The 21,587-nt window shown below is 43.1% G+C and overlaps 2 protein-coding genes across 7 annotated transcripts in view; one reads left to right on the forward strand and one right to left on the reverse strand.

The window, feature by feature from the left end:
• The first annotated feature begins 135 nt into the window (after positions 1-135).
• Positions 136-16,474, forward strand: LOC118357865 (mitochondrial sodium/calcium exchanger protein-like). Of its 2 annotated transcripts, none has more exons than XM_052478881.1 (15): positions 136-1,319; positions 5,089-5,241; positions 6,243-6,295; positions 6,806-6,863; positions 7,026-7,131; positions 7,220-7,387; positions 8,643-8,759; positions 9,184-9,252; positions 9,351-9,481; positions 9,695-9,836; positions 11,631-11,752; positions 12,276-12,429; positions 12,539-12,619; positions 12,776-12,840; positions 14,681-16,474. In XM_052478881.1, exons 2-15 carry the CDS (start codon positions 5,101-5,103, stop codon positions 14,876-14,878), a joined length of 1,605 nt encoding a protein of 534 aa, XP_052334841.1. In that variant the 5' UTR covers positions 136-1,319; positions 5,089-5,100; the 3' UTR covers positions 14,879-16,474. The 2 variants fall into 2 exon arrangements, with proteins under 2 accessions (XP_052334841.1, XP_052334840.1); XM_052478880.1 differs by having other exon boundaries at positions 136-662.
• A 916-nt stretch (positions 16,475-17,390) lies between these two features.
• Positions 17,391-21,587, reverse strand: part of tpcn1 (two pore segment channel 1) — a 33,444-nt gene continuing 29,247 nt past the window's right edge. For 2 of the 5 annotated variants that reach the window (XM_052478875.1, XM_052478876.1), the window contains 5 exons: positions 21,474-21,542; positions 19,699-19,795; positions 19,096-19,235; positions 18,929-19,009; positions 17,391-18,720 (listed from right to left, as the gene is read on the reverse strand). In XM_052478875.1, the coding sequence (XP_052334835.1) occupies positions 18,616-18,720; positions 18,929-19,009; positions 19,096-19,235; positions 19,699-19,795; positions 21,474-21,542 (492 nt within the window). In that variant the 3' untranslated portion in view covers positions 17,391-18,615. Of the gene's footprint in view, positions 18,721-18,928; positions 19,010-19,095; positions 19,413-19,698; positions 19,796-21,473; positions 21,543-21,587 lie in introns of those variants that run through there. The other 3 variants (XM_052478879.1, XM_052478878.1, XM_052478877.1) reach the window with 3 other exon arrangements.

Below are 21,587 nucleotides of genomic sequence, written 5' to 3' on the forward strand. Positions count from 1 at the left end.
CTGATTTCAGTTTGATCTGAGACTGCAGCGGTCAGTGGGTCGCACACACACGAAGGCGTCTGCCTGGTCCTCACTACAATTGTCGGATGGGTTTAAGTGTGGACGTCACGTATTTTAAGGAAGTAACACTGATGACGCAGGCTTGGAGAGTCCGCGAGTCAGATGATTTTGTACATAATGTTCACGGACTTTGCGAACAGTCAAACATAAATGGTGTCAACAACTACAAGAAGAAGAGCTTTGCGCGTATATTTCTAACGACTACATAACAGAGGTAGCTGTAACAAAGGGTTGGTCAATCTGTTCATTCTTGCTGATCAGGCAGCTTTCAACTTTTCATTGCAACATTTAGTTTACAACAATTAGTGACACTCATTTCGTCCCCAGTATTCTATTCTTAGGTTTGATCTGAACCGAACCCACGCAGTCTATGGAATGGACGCAATTCTTGAACGGAATAAATTATGAAATCTCGGGTTGTTTTTATCTCCTTGTTGCTGCTGTTGTGTTTTCAATATATTTATGGCTTGGGCTCCGGAGAGTCTGGTACCGGCGTAGTTCCGTCTCCAGACCGATCCCCTGACGGTGCTGACCTGCGCTCGTCCGTGGGTACTATGATGGGCACGCATTTCGCGATGTTTCATCAGGGAAACACAGAAAAGGTTAGTGAGATACACTACATGACCAAATGTATGTGGACACCTGCTCGTCAAATATAATTTCAAAATCATCAGCATTAACATGGAGTTTCTCCCCCCTTTGCTGCTATAACAGCCTCCACTTTTCTCGGAGGGCTTTCCACTAGATGTTGGAACATTGCTGCGGGGACTTGCTTCCATTCAACCACAAGAGCAAACTGAAACAGGAAATGGCCACAAAGTTGGAAGCACAATTGTCTGGAATGTCATTGTATGCTGTAGCATTAAGATTTCCCTTCACTGGAACTAAGGGGCCTAGCCCGAACCATGAAAAACAACCCCAGATCATTATTCCTCCTCCCACCAAACTTTACAGTTGGCACTATGCATTGGGGCAGGTAGCGTTCTCCCGGCATCCGCCAAACCCAGATTTGTCTGTTGGACTGCCAGATGGTGGAGCGTGTTTCAGCACTCCAGAGAACGCATTTCCACTGCTGCAGAGTCTAATGGCAGCAAGCTTTACACCACTCCAGCTTACGTTTGGCATTGCGCATGGTGATCTTAGGTTTGTGTCGGCTGCTTGGCCAAGGAAACCAATTTCACGAAGCTCCAGACAAACAGTTCTTGTGCTGACGTTGCTTCCAGGGGCAGGTACCACATTGAAAGTTACTGAGCTCTTCGGTAAGGCCATTCTACAGCCAATATTTGTCTATGGAGATTGCATGGCTGTGTGCTCAATTTTATACACCTGTCAGCAACGGGTGTGGTTCAAATAGCGGAATCTACTAATTTTATGGGTGTTCACATACTTTTGTATATATAGTTTATCTAATTAGATTTCAATCATAAGTCTGACTTTTAACTCAATTTTCCTCGACAAGAGCCCCTTGAAATGTGTCTCTACTTCTGACAAAATCATGTTGATTTGATTATATTTGGTGATGTGCGGCTAACTGTGCAACTCTTCAAGTAGAGCGGAAAACTCCATTATCTTATATACAGGCAGAGTATTGATAACTGGTCGCGCGATTTGCTAGCAACAACAATGAATCATCAGCAATCGATACTTGTAAAAATGTAAATTCTGAAAACGCTTACCTGTACCTATGTTTGTCCTGTACACCTGCGGTCCTTCCGAGGGGTGCTGAAACTCATACTTTTAATAAAACGTATCGAATACAACCACCGACGTTTTCCTTGTTTGTGTTGCTCAACTTGACACAGCGGCCTTGCTATACTACGTAAACGGATAATAAATTGGCACAAGCTCATTTGGGTTGAGCAACGAAAGAATAAAAATTATGGTTGTAGTCGATACAAGTTTTTATTAAAAGTATGAATTTCCGCAGTTCTACTGGACAAACGTTGGTACAGGTAAGCGTTTTCAGAATCATTGACTGATGGTTATTCAATGCTGTTGCTAATCTCGCAAACAGTTATCAATACTAAATTCTGCCTTGATATAAGAGAAACTGAGTTCAGCTTTACTCAGCTACTCTTCCAATTAGTATAAGGCATGAACATGCGCTTTTTAAAATTGATCTCACTTGATCTTGATTGGTGTATATGAGCAAAAAAAACATCCTTTTTAAAAAGGAAGGTTTTTTTGCATCTCAATAATCTAGAATAGCTCTCTTCTTTCCTTTATCCGCACAAAGTAAATACACCTATATTGTTTTCACCTGCCCAATAGAGTACCACAGTATGACTCATAATACCCATAAAACCTAGCAGTCAAATAAGGAAATGGATCCGACATCCCAAGGGGTTTGTACTGAGATTGTGACAGTGGTTAAATGTTGTCCATTGAGAAAGCAAGAACAAGATGTATGTCAGGAGAAGTGCAGTATTATCATAAGGAGACGTATATTTGGAATACGGAGGGGGAATGGAGGGAAAAAGAGAGGCAGAGGAGGTCTGAGAGAGGAAGACTGTGAGCTTGTCGGTTAAAAATGGCAGGAAAAAGGGAGATGGTTTGTTAAAGAAGAGTGGCAGAAAGTGTAAGCAGAGTGAGCTGAAGACAGGAGGAGAAATGGAAGTGAATGAGGGTGAAGTATTGGTGGTAGGTGTGGTGAAGTTCTCAGAAGTTCTCAGAGCCTGAGGCTTGCACCAAGGGTCAGGATAAGGATGAGTCTGTGACAGTAGGATTGAAGTTTTTGGAAAAAGTGGACCCTTGCCTTTTGGCTGATCCATTTGTGGTTTCAGGGTGGGTGAAAACAGAGTTGGGTGCTGTGGAATCGGCGAGGGTAACCAGAAGTGGTCTTGTGATAATTGTTTGTGATTCTGCTGGTCAGAGGGAAAAGGCACTCCACATTAAACGAATGGGGGCAAGAAATGTGAATTGTTTTGTTCTCAAGAAAAGGGTGCCATTGAAAGGAGTGATTACTGGGGTAGCAGTACATGTAAAAGTTGACCAACTGATGGGGAAGATTCCCGGTGTTTGTGATGCTCATAGTTTGGTGCGACACAGACAAGGTGATGAGAGTGCTGGAACAGAAGAGTCATTGTCTGTTATTTTGAGTTCTGATGTTGAGCCTTTGCCCGACAAAGTGATGTTAGGATTTATAAGTTGTTCTGTACGAGCTTTTGTGCCGAATACATTACATTGTTACAGGTGTCAAGCTTATGGGCATGTGTGTAGGAGGGAGGTTCCTAGGTGTGAGAAGTGTGCAGAAGGACATGAGACAAAGGAATGTGTAGCATTGGGGAAAGTAGTGGTATGTGTTAATTGTAGGGGTGCCCATGTGGCTGGGGATCAGAAATGTCCCATTGAGAGAGGCAGGTTGAGGTTTCCAGGGTTGTTGTCAACTGAAGTTGTCAACTGCTGAGGCGGTGAAGAAAGTAGAGGAAGATGGGTCAAAGGGGAGGATCCTGAGAGGAGTGTTGTGAGTAGTAGATCTGTACCAGTACAGAGGGAGGGATCCTGAGAGGAGTGGTGTGAGTAGTAGATCTGTACCAGTACAGAGGGAGGGATCCTGAGTAGTAGATCTGTACCAGTACAGAGGGAGGGATCCTGAGTAGTAGATCTGTACCAGTACAGAGGGAGGGATCCTGAGAGGAGTGGTGTGAGTAGTAGATCTGTACCAGTACAGAGGGAGGGATCCTGAGAGGAGTGGTGTGAGTAGTAGATCTGTACCAGTACAGAGGGAGGGATCCTGAGAGGAGTGGTGTGAGTAGTAGATCTGTACCAGTACAGAGGGAGGGATCCTGAGAGGAGTGGTGTGAGTAGTAGATCTGTACCAGTACAGAGGGAGGGATCCTGAGAGGAGTGGTGTGAGTAGTAGATCTGTACCAGTACAGAGGGAGGGATCCTGAGAGGAGTGGTGTGAGTAGTAGATCTGTACCAGTACAGAGGGATGAACCAACAAGTGAAATATGTTTCAGTAAGATTGGATTTTTAGCATTTTATAGCAATGGTTATCAACTGTACTGAAGGGATGGAACATAAGTCGCAGAAAGTTGTGGTGGCAGCTGCAGAGAGGCATTTGGGTGTGTGAGACTTGACATCAGAAGAGTTCCATGGTTTCCTGGAACTCTTCTGATGTTAAGCCTCACACACCAAAATACCTCTCTGCAGCTGCCACCACAACCACAATTTTCTGCGACTTACGTTCCATCCTTGCAGTACAGTTGATAACCATTGCTATAAATGTGTTAAGTGCTGATGTCCCACCCTTTCAGGTTGTTGGCCTGAGGTAGGACTTCATATATTTAAATAGTGGAGTAGGGTGTTTTTTTTTTTTTTTTTTTTTTTGAGTATAGTGTTAGATATTAGGCTATTTGTTTGTTTATTTATTTTGTTCAAGCAAAGTATAAAAGAGTTGTATTCAAGTCTAGTTGGTGGCGGTAATGCAACATATTGGATGCCAACCGGCATTAAACCTCATCGAAGAAGAATTAAATGGTTCCAATCGTTATTTCCACCATTCATTTGTCCTATAGGGGATTTTAGAAACACTTAAAATCAGGGAAGTGTTTCTAAACTTCCCTATAGGACAAATGGTTTTATGGGTATTATGACACCTTCAATGTCAGGCTGTATAGAGGGGTTGGTTGTTTAGCAACAAAAAGACATGTGCGTAACTAGGGGTAAAACAGACCGGGTTGGCTTAGATTGTTGACAACATGAAACATGAAGTTGCACAATGATCACTTGTCTCTCAAATACATCATTACAGTTGTTCGTTAGCTAGCTAGTGAATGTTTGTCATTGTTGCAAGCTACTCTATCTGGCCATCCAGAATCACAACAATACTAGGCCTTCTGTTCCCTTAAAGCGCTGCTTTGTTTTCATTAGGTTCTAAGCTAACCTGTCTGTGTTGAGCTCAGTGTGAGAGATGATGGTTGCCAGTATCCAGATTGAACCATTATTTCTTTCTAAGCTTATCCCCTCTCCAGTGTGATGTATTGATGAAGTGTGTGTGTGTGTGGGCATGCATTTGTCTTTCAGTGTGCCATAGTGATGAACCTGAGTGCTGTTGATCGCTGTGCGTTTGTGAAGACCACCCCAGACTGCAGTATGGAAGACAGCTTCATCAACTACCTCAAGATGACCTTCTGTCTACTACCACCCGACCTCACACCTCTCACCATCACACTCTGTGTAAGTGTGTGTGTGTGTGTGTCTTGTCAATAGCAGGTGCTCTTTACTACCCAGAAGGAGTTAAATTGAAATAAGGAAGCTGAAGCAACCTCAATAGAAGCTAGTAACAGATACTTCCCTCTGTTCTGAGTAGCACTTCCTCTAATAAAGCTGGATTTACATCAGCTTTAACTGAGCCATGCAGTAAAACACAGTCATGAAATCAGGCAGTGAGGGAAAAATGACATATTTACCTGCTTTGTTGATTATATCTGTATGAATATTGATAGTTAACAACTATGAGCTTGGCAATAGTAAGAGATTGCTAAGAGATTTTCATAACTACCAATGATGTGCTTCTGCAAAAGGATGGTTCCCCTCTAGCTCCCCGAAGACCCTCTGAGTGTATGGTCAAGGACATGGCGCAACTCAAGATAGAGAGCCTGAGGAACAGAACAAACTTGCTATTGTTTCTAATCAACTTTGCTTCTGACAAACTAAGCCAAATGGAGGGGGGGGTGAACATCACCTGGTACACATAACCACAAGATGAACACAAGGTAGCTTGTGATGCCCCGATCTGCCGGGCAGGGGTGGAACCAGCCATGACTAAGCATTTTTAGGTCTGCTATATTAGGTCTGCTGTAAGACCTCTTTATTTTTTGTATGGTTGAGCTCTCAGCCTTCCACTTCAGAGTGTATGGTTGACCAGCTTCATTATTGCAATTCTTATTCAATAAAGATGATTGTTTGAAGAAATGACAAAGTCTCTCTCACTTGGTTAAACATTTCCACGACAAGTGTTTAACTGAGGATTTGTCCTCAGGGTGTCCACCCAGTCTGGGTTACCCCAGAGGCCCAGGCTGTAGGCCTAGTAGTAGAGGCTACACTAGTTATTTGTGGGGAAGAAGAGATTTGACACCTGCCCATTTTGATATAAAAGTAATTTAATAGTTTAAACATTGACGTTTTGGCCATGTCAGAACTAATCTTTCATCTCTATCCCTCTTCTCTCTCTACAGATGATTTGGTTGTTGTTCTTGTTCATAGTTTTGGGACTGACTGCATCAAAGTTGTAAGTGTCACTTACATGCTGTTTATAATGTCTTTACAGCCTGTAAGTTAAGTTTACAGACTCTCTATAAGACTGAGAAACATGAGTTTCGTAACAGTCTCTGTCTCTCGCTGTACGCTGGCTGTAAAGAGAGTGGTGTTTATGGTTGTGTTTCGTTGACTGTAGGGTTACAACAGCGTTATCTTCAGCAGTTCAAGTTGATATGATCACATCCCACTGGGCACACACTGGTTGAATCAATGTTGTTTCCATGTCATTTCAATGAAATTACGTTGAATTGACGTCTGTGCTCAGTGGGATGGGCCTAGTCACTTGACCACCTGAGATGAGTGTGTTAAGGTTTCCTCTCAGGGAGATGAGACTTACTTTAATGCTTGTGATTTGGTCATGTGACTGATCACATGTATCACAGAGAAAGCAAATGTCCACCAGACTGTTGTTACATACTGTGTGTGTTTGAGGCTGGGGGGGTTCTAGGTTAACTATTGATTGACTCGCATCTATCTTCAGCTTCTGTCCCAACCTCTCAGCCATCTCCTCCTCCCTTCGACTCACACACAACGTGGCTGTATCCCTCTACAGCACACACACACACACACACTGTATCGCATTCAACATATTTTCATGAATATTTCTTTAAATTTGCTTAAATTATCATCTCGTCAGACATACACTCACAAACAAACTCTACTCTAGCACCAGAAGTGTTTTCCCTAACAGTGTGTGTCAGGGTGTTACGTTCCTGGCGCTAGGTAACGGAGCCCCAGATGTCTTCAGTGCCACAGTGGCCTTCTCCCGTCCACACACTGCTGGCCTGGCTATAGGAGCACTGTTTGGTACGTACACATACAACGCCTTGCTATAGAAGCACTGTTCAGTCAGAGTAGACCTGCTCCTTTAATCCCTCCTTCCCTCTGTCCATAGGAGCGGGTATCTTCGTAACCACTGTGGTTGCCGGGGCTGTGTCATTGGTCAAACCCTTCACTGTGGCGTCCCGCCCCTTCCTGCGTGATGTCATCTTCTACATGGCTGCTGTCTTCTGGACCGTCGTCATCCTCTACAGAGGAACTATATCACTGGGAGAGACACTGGGTAAACACACACACAGTTGGGTTAGACTTCTTGCGTTAGAGTTGTGTCATGGTTGTAGTAGTCAACATTACCCTGGGAGCTACACCACACCAAACCTCTCTCTATTTCAGGTTCATCTATCAGTCATGCCTCTGTGTCCCTCAAGCTTGAACCTAGTCAAAATATTACAGACCTAGACACAGTATTCAGTGCACTTCAGAAGTTAGGACTGTTTACACTGGTTTAAAAAAAAAATGTTTTCCCTTTATTTAACCAGGTAGGCTAGTTGAGAACAAGTTCTCATTTGCAACTGCGACCTGGCCAAGATAAAGCATAGCATTGTGAACAGACAACACAGTTACACATGGAGTAAACAATTAACAAGTCAATAATACAGTAGAAAAAAAGGAGAGTCTATATACATTGTGTGCAAAAGGCATGAGGAGGTAGGCGAATAATTACAATTTTGCAGATTAACACTGGAGTGATAAATGATCAGATGGTCATGTGCAGGTAGAGATACTGGTGTGCAAAAGAGCAGAAAATAAAATAAATAAAAACAGTATGGGGGATGAGGTAGGTAAAAATGGGTGGGCTATTTACCAATAGACTATGTACAGCGGCAGCGATCGGTTAGCTGCTCAGATAGCAGATGTTTGAAGTTGGTGAGGGAGATAAGTCTCCAACTTCAGCGAGTTTTGAAATTCGTTCCAGTCACAGGCAGCAGAGAACTGGAACGAAAGGCGGCCAAATGAGGTGTTGGCTTTAGGGATGATCAGTGAGATACACCTGCTGGAGCGCGTGTTACGGGTGGGTGTTTCCATCGTGACCAGTGAACTGATATAAGGCCTAGCATGGACTTGTAGATGACCTGGAGCCACTGGGTCTGGCGACGAATATGTAGCGAGGGCCAGCGGACTAGAGCATACAGGTCGCAGTGGTGGGTGGAATAAGGTGCTTTAGTGACAAAACGGATGGCACTGTGATGAACTGTATCCAGTTTGCTGAGTAGAGTGTTGGAAGCAATTTTGTAGATGACATCGCCGAAGTCGAGGATCGGTAGGATAGTCAGTTTTACTAGGGTAAGTTTGGCGGCGTGAGTGAAGGAGGCTTTGTTGCGGAATAGATATTGTTGTTGCGGAATAGATATTTGATTTTCGATTGGAGATGTTTGATATGAGTCTGGAAGGAGAGTTTACAGTCTAGCCAGACACCTAGGTACTTAATGAATGGGGTGAAATAAGAATAAGAATAAGGTGTTTGTTACTCTCTGTAGGGTACCTGGGGCTATATGTGGTGTATGTGGTAACAGTCATCGCGAGTGCCTACATCTACAGTCATCAGAAACACTCAGCGACCAGAAGTTCCATCCAGAACTCAACACATGTACCAGGTAACACACCCACACACACAACAAACTCTGCATTGTTGGGAACGGCCCGTAAGTAAGCATTTCACGGTTAGTCTACACTAACTGTGAATTAACTCAAATGTGACAAATAAAATTGGTTTTAATTTGACACACACACACACACAGTGAGTGTCACCTGGTGGACGTGTTTAACTATTCTGGACCAAACAAGAATAGTAATTGGGGACATTTTGTTAGTCCCCACGAGGTCAAATGCTATTTCTAGGGGGTTTAGGGTTATGGTTGGAATTAGTGTTAGGGTTGGAATTACATTAAGGGTTAGGAGCTAGAGTTAGGGTAAGAGTACGGGATAGGGAAAAATAGGCTTTTGAATGGGACTGAATTGTGTGTCCCCACAAGGTTAGCTGTACAAGATTGTGTGTCTGACAGTCATATCTGTCTGCAGAGTTCCAGTCGTCTGAGTCAGATGATGAGGCAATTCTTATATCTAATAGCAGCATCCAGGAGGACTACGGTAACAACCACAATCATGTGTACATTCTACTAAGTTATTCTGCTGGGGTGTGCTACGAGAATCAATCCAGTCAAGTGTTTGTGTTTGTGCGTGTATAGACAGTGAGTACTGTCCCCTGCTGCCCTACTGTGAATCAACCAGTTCCATCCTGTTGAGTTCTCTCAACCCGGTGGACAGCAGGATCTGGAGGAGGAAGTCCTGGCGCTGGAGGGCCATCAAAATAGTAAAGGTGTGCATGCATGACTGTATGTGTGTTTTTCTATTTGCAGATCTGAAGTTGTCTTTGCACTTTTCTATTGGCAGAACTGTAATAATTAGGAGTCAGTGTTATGACAGGGGTTGTGAACAGAGCCAGACCATATGTTTTTATTTGGACAGGAGGAGCATCATTATGTGCTTGAATGTGTGGTTACTGAGCTGCAGTTTCTCCCCTGTCCACCAGATGCCTCTGGAGGTGCTGCTGCTGCTGACTGTTCCCGTGGTGGATCCTGATCAAGAAGACAGGAACTGGAGAAGACCATTAAACTGCCTCCACCTGATCACCGCACCACTGGTGTGTGTGCTCACCTTCCGTTCTGGAGAGTGTAAGTCTACATGCCTGTGTATTAGTGAAGCGCAGGTTAACTCGTTATCTGCTGCCCACCTGGGTGTCAATTCCTTAAAAAATCCACAAATGTATCATTCTTGTGCTATTTATATCTATAGGTCACATTTAGCCTAGAATACTGAAAGAAAAACCTATCTGGTATTAGTGCATAAGTGTAAGCTTTACACCTCGATCACACTGACAGCATCATTGCATTCTGGCACACCAGAAGTACATTCATTTCCAATAGAACACTGCATTTGCCTTGCAGCATTACGTTGCAGAGGCAGTTGCAGTGCGTTGTGTGGTGCTTACGTTGAACGTATGCTTCAAACTGTATGTGTAGACGGCTTGACAGAAATGGTAGCAGAAGGTGAATGTTGAAATGTTGTTGCACACAGAGCCAGGTGATGATGTGTAACATTTTGCTCAGTGACGCTGTCGGTGTGATCAAGGCGTTACGCCAAATAACTTTCTCTGCCTGTTCGCAAAAGCTAATGTCAATCCACTGAGGCAGAGTTTTTAATTAAGAGAGAAACTGTGAAATGGAGAGTTGAAAATAAAGGGAAAGGAGGGCCAGAAAAGTCATGTTTGTGACAGATTTGTGTGTTAAGAGGATGACTGCATTGCCAGCTGTGTGATGATTGTGAGGCCCTATACAAATTTGACAGTCACAAGACAGGGACTTCAAATGGGCCTATGGCCAAGGGAACTGGACTGCCTACTGTTCAGATGGGTTAAATGGAAACTGAAATCTGGACACTGACTGTAACCTGAGCTATAACCTCTCACATATGCTTAATTATTTTAATATTAAGGCTATCTTGCAGTAAAATTATACACCAAATGTAGGAAAAATGTAGATATAGGAACAGGAGTGGAGAAATATGATTTATTTATTTCAGCATCTTGAGAGAATGTGAAAGTGCAGTTCGATACAGTCTGTAGAGCACAGGAGGTTGGTGGCACCTTAATTGGGGAGGACGGGCTCGTGGTATAGGCTGGAGTGGAATGGTATAAATACATCAAACACATGGTTTCCAGTTGTTTGATGCCATTCCACTGCTGTAGAGGTGATATCTTGATCAGTATCATAAAAGCTAGTATTTAAACCACATAAAATGTGCATCCAAGCCGAAATGGAAATCTTATCAGGAACCTATTGGGTCATTTTCATAGCTTTCTATTTCCTTACAACTGGTCAAACTGATGTCATTTGGACATTTTGCAGAGAAAATCTTTCATTTTTTTTAGTTAATTTATTTTCTCCCCGGTCGCTAAACTGCTCCACGAAAGAATCAGAGATGACCGAGAACGTTACCAATGTTAAGTAGATTGAAACATATTCTGGCGAGCAAGAGTTTATTTGGTCTTCTGGGGCAACATATAATGACAGAAGAGAAGCTGCATGTATATAATTATAGACAAGTTGACTAACACACAGCCTACCAAAATGTCAGAAATAAGCAGAAATGTATCTACATCGGGCATCGGGCCCCTGCCAACGAATTGTTCCGCCATCTCTGCCTGTAGCCTACAGCGCATTTTCTATATTAGAGGGTTAGGGTTGGGTGCGGTCTTCATATTTTCACTTTATCACATATAGTCTGGCGGTTGCGGATGCGTTGTTAGCAATTGCAGGCAGGTGCAGGTGAACAAACAGCTGATCTGCGCACCACTACTGTGTATGGGTGTGTGGTCAAAGAACCTCAATCTCTATTCTGTAAAATGTGACATCCTCTCCAGAAGAAGTGGGCTAACCCACTGGACTGGTGTCACTTTCTCTCTCTAGACGGGATGTATCAGATCGAGGATCATTTTCCTGTCTGGGCGTTGACGTTGCTCTTTGGCCTCTTCCTCTCCGCCATAGTCTTCCTCACCACCACCAACAACCACCCCCCGCCATACCACTCAGTAAGAACACATACACAGACTCATTCCTTCTTTCCATAACTGTTGTTGTCTCTGTTAGGTGTTGTGGTGAGTGTGTATGATGTGTGTGGGGTTTGTCCATAGCTGTTCTCTCTGCTGGGCTTTGTGGTGAGTGTGTATGATGTGTGTGGGGTTTGTCCATAGCTGTTCTCTCTGCTGGGCTTTGTGGTGAGTGTGTATGATGTGTGTGGGGTTTTCTCCATAGCTGTTCTCTCTGCTGGGCTTTGTGGTGAGTGTGTATGATGTGTGTGGGTTTTGTCCATAGCTGTTCTCTCTGCTGGGCTTTGTGGTGAGTGTGTATGATGTGTGTGGGTTTTCTCCATAGTTGTTCTCTCTGCTGGGCTTTGTGGTGAGTGTGTATGATGTGTGTGGGTTTTCTCCATAGCTGTTCTCTCTGCTGGGCTTTGTGGTGAGTGTGTATGATGTGTGTGGGTTTTCTCCATAGCTGTTCTCTCTGCTGGGCTTTGTGGTGAGTGTGTATGATGTGTGTGGGTTTTCTCCATAGCTGTTCTCTCTGCTGGGCTTTGTGGTGAGTGCGATATGGATCAGTGCTGCGGCTTTGGAGGTGGTCAGTATCCTGCACATGCTCGGTGTGGTCTTCAGTCTGTCCAACAATTTACTGGGTCTCACACTGCTGGCCTGGGGAAACAGCATAGGGGGTGAGACACATACACACAAACTGAGGTTATCTGCACTCCCCTACTAATCATTCAACAGAAGACAGACTGACTGCTTGCTTGCTGTAGTGTTGAATCTGTTTATTTCCAGATAGTTTTTCTGACGTCACCATCGCTCGCCAGGGATACCCTCAGATGGCAATATCAGCCTGCTTTGGGGGAATCATCTTTAGTATCCATTTGTGTGTCTTCTGGACATGTTTGTGCAGGCATAATGGGAGTGTGTGTTTGACTGTTAAAAGCATAATACGAGTGTGTGTGTGTGTGTGTGTGTGTACCTCTGCTATGTGTATGCATCCTGTTTCTGCCTTGACCGTGTTCCTCTCAGACATGCTGATTGGCGTGGGCATTGGCTGTCTGATGCGGATGTTTAACAATGAGCCAGTGGTGACGGTACGTCTGCTCTTAGCTTCAGTACCCTGTTATATATATATATATATATATATATATACACATACACACAGTTGAAGTCAGAAGTTTACATAAACCTTAGCCAAATACATTTATACATTCCTGACATTTTAAGTAAAATTTTATAGTAAAATTCCCTGTCTTAGGTCAGTTAGGATCACCACTTTATTTTAAGAATTTGAAATGTCAAAATAATAGTAGAGTGATTTATTTCAGCTTTTATTTCTTTCATCACAGTCTCAGTGGGTCAGAAGTTTACATACACTAAATTATTATTTGGTAACATTTCCTTAAACAATTTAAACTTGGGTCAAACATTTCAGGTAGTCTTCCACAAGCTTCCCACAATAAGTTGGGTGAATGTTGGCCCATTCCTCCTGACAGAGTTGTTGTAACTGAGTCAGGTTTGTAGGCCTCCTTGCTCGCACACGCTTTTTCAGTTCTGCCCACATATTTTCTATAGGATTGAGGTCAAGGCTTTGTGATGGCCACTCCAATACCTTGACTTTGTTGTCCTTAAGCCATTTTGCCACAACTTTGGAAGTATGCTTGGGGTCATTGTCCATTTGGAAGACCCATTTGTGACCAAGCTTTAACTTCCTGACTGATGTCTTGTGATGGTGCTTCAATATATCCACATCATTTCCCTTCCTCATAATGCCATCTATTTTGTGAAGTGCACCAGTCCCTCCGGCAGCAAGGCACCCCCAGAACATGATGCTGCCACCCCCGTGCTTCACGGTTTGGATGGTGTTCTTTGGCTTGCAAGCCTTACCCTTTTTCCTCCAAACATAACGATGGTGATTATGGCTTAACAGGTCTATATTTGTTACATCAGACCAGAGGACATTTCTCCAAAAAGTACGTTCTTTGTCCCCATGTGCAGTTGCAAACCGTAGTCTGGCTTGTTTATGGCGGTTTTGGAGCAGTGGCCTCTTCCTTGCTGAGTGGCCTTTCAGGTTATTTCTATATAGGACTTGTTTTACTGTGTGGATATATATACTTTAGTACCTTTGTCCTCCAGCATCTTCACAAGGTCCTTTGCTGCTGTTCTGGGATTGATTTGCACTTTTCGCACCAAAGTACGTTCATCTCTAGGAGACAGAACGTGTCTCCTTCCTGAGCGGTATAACGGCTGCGTGGTCCCATGGTGTTTATACTTTGTACAGATGAACATGGTACCTTCAGGCGTTGGACCAGACTTGTGGAGGTCTACAATATTTTTCCGGAAGTCTTGGTGGATTTTCCCATGTCAAGCAAAGAGGCACTGAGTTTAAAGGTAGACCTTGAAATACATCCACATGTACACCTCCAATTGACTCAAATGATGTCAATTAGTCAGAAGCTTCTAAAGCCATGACATCATTTTCTGGAATTTAGGCACAGTCAACTTGGTGTATGTAAACTTCTGAGTCACTGGAATTGTGATACAGTGAATTATATGTGAAATTATCGTTGGAAAACTTACTTGTCATGTACAAAGTAGATGTCCTAACCGACTTGCCAAAACTATAGTTTGTTAACAAGAAATTTGTGGAGTGGTTAAAAAACGAGTTTTAATGACGCCAACCTAAGTGTATGTAAACTTCAGACTTCAACTGTATGTATATATATGAGCTGAGTTTGTAATTGGGTGTCATAAACATTTGTAGAGAGGTAGTGACCAGAGAAATGTCTGTCTGAAGTGTGTAGGATAGGAGTTTTATCAGGAAATAAATTAAAATGTTTATCAATGAGAGAGAATAGCAGCCGTCCCGATATTGAACTCTGTGCAACACCTTTTTTCAGTTTCCACATGATTGGACTGGTATTACCCCCCTAGTTTGAACCTGCAGGTTTGTTGACCTGGGTTCTAGCAGGTTCTCTGGGTCTCTCTCTGGTCCTCTCCTTCATCCTAGTTCCTCTGCACTGTTTCCACATGGGCCGGTCCTATGGAATCTTCCTCCTGCTCTTCTACGCGGTCTTCCTCCTGGTTGCGCTGCTCACTGAGTTTGGCTTTATCCACACCGGAAGCCAGTAAGGGATGTAAGGCATGGACCAGTCTGGTGGAGCTGCCTGTGAGTACTGACAAGACTGTCTGAGACCTGAGTGACTTAAAGCCAATAACACTGGGCCTTAATTGAATTGGAGCAAATCACCCTGTGGCTTTACTTTAGTCTGTTTGCACTGACTGTATTTTTATATTTAGATTGCTATTAGCTGTTACTTGAGAACAGCTTCTCTTCCTGGGGTCCACACAAAACAATTATACAGAAATGACTGTAGGGACAATTGTTCTTACAGGCAACATCCCGTGAAACTTATGTGAAAGCAACACTGTTTTAAAAGTAACCCATATACCAACAAGGAGAAGAAATACATTAAAAGGCTGCAGTAGCACTAGGGAATTATCTCCTTTAAATCAATGTGAATGCAGTGTCTCCTATCTTAGCGAGACACACTGCTATATGTAATGGTTGTGAGTAAATTGTCAAATGTGCTCTATGCGTTTTATGGCATAGAAATACCTATATAGTTCCAACTTCTGAAACATGAAACAGTAGGGGGCAGCTGTTAAAATGATTTGAAGATGGCCCTAAACAAGCTACTTTACGTAGTAGCTTCAAACATTGTTTAAAAAATGTTTGATTAAGAAATAGTTTTCTTTACCATGACAGATGTATGATAGATATAGAGGTAATACATTACTGCCCCTGATAGTTATTGGCACCTTTGGTAAAGGATGCTGTTAGGAGAACTTTGTCTGGACTGTGTGTATATGTGTTAAAGGAACTGAGCTCCAGGTAGATCACAAGTCCCTAGTGAACTCCGTTAAACAGCTTAACTGAAGAGAACATACTGAGCGGGGTTCAGTCTGGTTTTAGCACCACAACGTTGCTTATCATTGATTTATCAAAGGCATTTGATTCAGTTGACCATGAATTGTTGCTAGCTAGACTCGGTAACGGGGCGGTAAACAGTTGCTAAACCAATATGTACATGCTGACAATCACAAGTCTAGATTAGAGGTGTGCCCCAGGGTTCCATTTTAGCTCCTGTGTTGTTCTCAATGTGTATTAATGATTTGGGAAATGGGATGCAACCAGTAAAGCTGCATCTATATGCAGATGATAGTCATATATTCATGTGCACATTCTCTGGTTCAGGCTGTTGAAGAGCTCCAGACTGCTTTTCAGTCACTTTTGGCCTCCCTTTGTGGTCTCAAACTGGTATTGAATGTACACAAAACTAAATTCATGACCTTTACCAGAGCTAGAACTCAGCCAGAGAAGGTTAGCATTGTCACATCTGGTGGCTTATCCATTGAAAAAGTGTCATCCTACAAATACCAAGCTATATGGTTGGATGACATGACCTTTAAAGTTCATATGGATAATCTTGTGAGGAAGCTTAAATTGAAATTGGGGTTTTATTTTTGTAATAAGGCTTGCTTCCCGCTTATGGCCAGAAAGCATTTACATTTAAAGTCATTTAGCAGACGCTCTTATCCAGAGCGACTTACAAATTGGTGCATTCACCTTATGACATCCAGTGGAACAGCCACTTTACAATAGTGCATCTAAATCTTAAGGGGGGGGGGTGAGAAGGATTACTTTATCCTATCCTAGGTATTCCTTAAAGAGGTGGGGTTTCAGGTGTCTCCGGAAGGTGGTGATTGACTCCGCTGTCCTGGCGTCGTGAGGGAGTTTGTTCCACCATTGGGGGTCCAGAGCAAAGCAAAGCAGATTGATCAGGCCACTTTTCTCTCTGTAATTGATTATGGTGACTTGTTGTATATGCATGCAGCCTCCTCTGTCATGCATCCTTACTCTTTATTACAAATGCCAAGTCACTCACCCACCATTGTGTGTTGGACCTCACTTAATATGCGCAGAAAGCTACATTTGTATGTGTTCATCTACAAAGCATTAACTCTGTAGTCTGGTCTCCTTCACCGCCAGCAGTTACCGGGCCTGCTAGGTGATTGCTACTTACAGGGACATGGAATAGTCTACAACCAATGCTTCATCTAGATATGTTAGGGCCACTGACTTAATAAATCAGGAAGACTGTTACAGGAGTGTAGATGCTTTTTTTCATGTTGAATTGACGTATGTTTTAATTCTAATATATTGATTGTTTGTGGCTGCCTTCTTGTCCGGGTCTCAATGGGCTTTTCCTGGTTCAATAAAGGTTCTTACGACTCATGTGTAGGTTCTGAGATGTTGTGTATGGTCTCTGTTAAAGATCTAAATAAAAACATCCATGTAACAACCAGGTGTTGTCTATAGCCATATCTCAGGGCTTGTCTGAGCCCGGAGTCTCCCAAGTGGTGCAGCGGTCTAAGACACTGCATCTAAGTGCTTGAGGTGTCACTACAGACAGTGGTTCAAATCCAGGCTGTATCGCAACCGGCTGTGATTGGGAGTCTCAGGACTACGCACAATTTGCCCAGTATCGTCCGGGGTAGGCCATCATTGTAAATAAGAATTTGTTCTTAGCTTATTATTTTTATTTAACTAGGCAAGTCAGTTAAGGTAGCTATGCAAATGCACGTGACAAAGTGAAACATTTATTTACATTATTCCTAATTTAATACACTGACAATTTATAAAAGTAAAGTACTGTCTTAGGTTTGTTGAAACACTGGTTAGGAGATATAGCTGTAGGTTACTAGACAGGTGCAGGGGTTTGAGGGGTGTGTGTAGTGGCTTGAGGGGGCTGAGATTACTACCAGCAGACAGGGTGGGCGTGTCTTGATGCCAGGAGAGTCCGATGACGAATGAACACAGGAGGGGGAGTGGCTACAAAATAGGCTGTATCTACATGCAGCAGTGTTCATCTCATAGAGATGGATGTAACATTGTGTCAGAGCATTGGCAGCACCATTGAGGCATTCTCCATTTTTCAGTAATCAATTCTTATTTTACTACTTCTACAAACTTGGCATACTGCCACCTGGAGTGTTTGAACAGGTATAAAGCCAAGCTTAGTGATTTACTGCCACATGCAGTTATGGAATGTCTGGGTACGAGTATAATTCATTGGCTGATCCTTCCTGATGACCTGGATAGAATGATTTGTTCCTTCCTTAAACCATAAAGTCCCACCCAATTGACTACTTCAAAATGGTTAAAGTCCTCAATGGCATTGCCCAGGCTACATCAGGCTTTTGGGCACTAGAGTCCTCTATTTATCTCTATGGTGTGTGTCCGTTCCCTGTCCAGATGTGTCCTCTCCGTGCAGTAAAAAAAAAATGTGAGTACTGTGAAATCCCAAGTCCATCCTAGTGTCTCATCGTTCTCAGGTCCTGAACATCAGCTCTGTCTCACAGCTAGAGGGCCTAACACTTAAACCCTGACCTCTAAGCCATCCATCGATGCTCTTCTTCTCCTATCCATGCATCAGCAGACTAAGTCCTGTTAGGGTTGGGGTTAGATAAAGCTCTTAAACATGTTTGAACACTGCGATCCAGTCAGAGAGAAAACAACATGATTTATATCAACACAAATCACTGCTGGGATCCAGGCTGTAGTCCAGTGACATCACATCTGTCCACATCCCGACTGTCCAACAGGATGCCAGAGTACAATCCCTCAGGATGGGTGGAGGGAGGGAAGAGATGGAGTGTTGAGTGTGTCTCCGTATTGTCATTGTGGAAAACATTTAGTTCAGAGTGCTCTGTGGCATGATGACTGAAGTCAAAGAGGTGTGTTTGAAAGGGAGAAACAGTGAGTATTAGTTGGTGCTAAGTAGTCCTTGTGAGTTGAGCTGGGGTTAGGATTCTCGTTCAGGGCAGGGAGGAGGGATGTCCAGCTCTCTCTCCACTAGGCTTCTGTCTGACTGGGGTAAATTATCTCTGGAGTACTCAGCATACCACTCCTACACACACACACACACACACACACACACACACACACACATTTTTAAAAAGTGTCACAGCTGACAAGTCAAATATAGTCATTTGTGAAATCCCATTGGTTAGACAGTGAGGGAACATCCTGTCTTCAGCTAGATCAAGTCTCATTTAAAGTGACATCTAAGATGGAGCAGTCTGCAGGGTTCTGGTTGTCATGGCAATGTGACTCACCTGAATCTCCTCCTCGTACATCTTCATGCTGAGGTCACTCTTGGTCCGCGACCTCCGACCCAGATACACCAGAGACGAGCTCTACACACACACACGTGTCTATATTTGTAAGAGTGTAGGACGGTGTTTGTGCGTGTATTTGCGAGTGTAGGTCTGTGTGTTCTCACCCCACTGCGGTCCATGGCCAGCAGTACTCCCTGTAGAGAGTTAAGTGAGGAGAGCCCTGGACACGTCTTCTTATAAAGCTCCAGAGTGGCCAACGCCTCATCACGACTCACCTCTGCCTCAAACACTATACCGTTCTCATCTACACCACACAAACACACCATCTTTATACACACATTTCAAACCCTATACCGTTCTCATCTACACCACACAAACACACCATCTTTATACACACATTTCAAACCCTATACCGTTCTCATCTACACCACACAAACACACCATCTTTATACACACATTTCAAACACTATACCGTTCTCATCTACACCACACAAACACACCATCTTTATACACACATTTCAAACCCTATACTGTTCTCATCTACAACACACCATCTTTACACACACACACACACAACTCATCTACACCACAAACACACCATCTTTACACACACATCTTTACACACACACACACACACACACACTCTCACACCACACACTACACTGTTCTCATCTACACCACAAACACACCATCTTTACACACACATCTCAAGCACTACACCATTCTCATCTTACTTTGACCGTTCACTCGCGCACACACAGACTTACCCTCAGGATCTAACAGTGGTTCTTTGTTCTTCCGGCTGTAGTTCATACGGAACACAAACGCATCCAGGATGAAGGCAACGATGATGGTCATCACCACCTAGAGAGGACAGAGGGAAATTATTACACACGCTAGTTCACACAAAAACAAGCATACACTACCGGTCCAAAGTTTAGGGTAACTTAAATGTCCTTGTTTTTTAAAGAAAAGCACAATTTTTGTCTATTAAAATAACATAAAATTGATCAGAAAACCATGTAGACATTGTTAATGTTGTAAATGACTATTGTAGCTGGAAACGGCTGATTTTTAATGGAATATCTACAGAGGCCCATTATCAGCAACCATCACTCCTGTGTTCCAATGGCACATTCTGTTAGCTAATCCAAATTTATAATTTAAAAAAGGCTAATTGATCATTAGAAAACCCTTTTGCAATTATGTTAGCACAGCTGAAACTGTTGTCCTGATTAAAGAAGCAAGACAACTCTCCTTTTTTAGACTAGTTGAGTATCTGGAGCATCAGCATTTGTGGGTTCAATTACAGGCTCAAAATGGCCAGGAACAAAGAGGTTTCTTCTGAAACTCGTCAGTCTATTCTTGTTCTCAGAAAGAAAGACTATTCCATGCGAGAAATTTCCAAGAAACGGAAGATCTCGTACAACACTGTACTATTCCCTTCACAGAACAGCGCAAACTGACTCTAACCAGAATAGAAAGAGGAGTGGGAGGCCCCGGTGCACAACTGAGCAAGAGGACAAGTACATTAGAGTGTCTAGTTTGAGAAACAGACGCCTTACAAGTCCTCAAATGGCCGCTTCATTAAAAAGTATCCGCAAAACACCAGCCTCAATGTCATCAGTGAAGAGGCGACTCCGGAATGCTGGCCTTCTAGGCAGAGTTGCAAAAAAAAGACATATCTCAGACTGGCCAATAAAAATAAAAGATTAAGATGGGCAAAGGAACACAGACACTGGACAGAGGGCCTCTGTCTCAAAGGCCAGCATCCCGGAGTTGCCTCTTCACTGTTGACTTTGAGACTGGTGTTTGCCGGTACTATTTAATGAAGCTGCCAGTTGAGGACTTGTGAGGTGTCAGTTTCTCATACTAGACACTAATCTACTTGTCCTCTTGCTCAGTTGTGCACCGGGGCCTCCCACTCCTCTTTCTATTCTGGTTAGAGACAGTTTGCGCTGTTCTGTGAAGGGAGTAGTACACATCGTTGTACAAGATCTTCAGTTTCTTAGCAATTTCTCACATGGAATAGCCTTCATTTCTGAGAACAAGAATAAATTGACGATTATCAGAAAAAAGTTATTAGTTTCTGGCCATTTTGAGCCTATAATCGAACCCACAAATGCTGATGCTCCTGATACTCAACTAGTCTAAAAAAGGAGAGTTGTCTTGCTTCTTTAATCAGGATAACAGTTTCAGCTGTGCTAACATAATTGCAAAAGGGTTTTCCTATGATCAATTAGCCTTTTAAAATGATCAACTTGGATTAGCTAACACAACGTGCCATTGAAACACAGGAATGATGGTTGCTGATAATGGGCCTCTGTACCCCTATGTAGATATTCCATTAAAAATCAGCCGTTTCCAGCTACAATAGTCATTTACAACATTAACAATGTCTACACTGTATTTCTAATTAATTTGATGTTATTGTAAATTGACATTTTTTTTGTGCTTATCTTTAAAAAACAAGGACATTTCGAAGTAACCCCAAACTCTTGAACGGTAGTGTACGTGCACACACAGACAAAACCGGTCTCACCATGGTGACGATGTAGAAGGTCATGAAGTAGAGGCGGCTCCAGTGAGTGGTCATGGATGTCACTCCTTCCTGTAGGGTAGGGGACAGCAGCTGTCAATCAACCTCAGCAACCAA

Source organism: Oncorhynchus keta, chromosome 25 (genome assembly GCF_023373465.1).
Source record: "Oncorhynchus keta strain PuntledgeMale-10-30-2019 chromosome 25, Oket_V2, whole genome shotgun sequence".
NCBI lineage: Eukaryota > Metazoa > Chordata > Actinopteri > Salmoniformes > Salmonidae > Oncorhynchus > Oncorhynchus keta.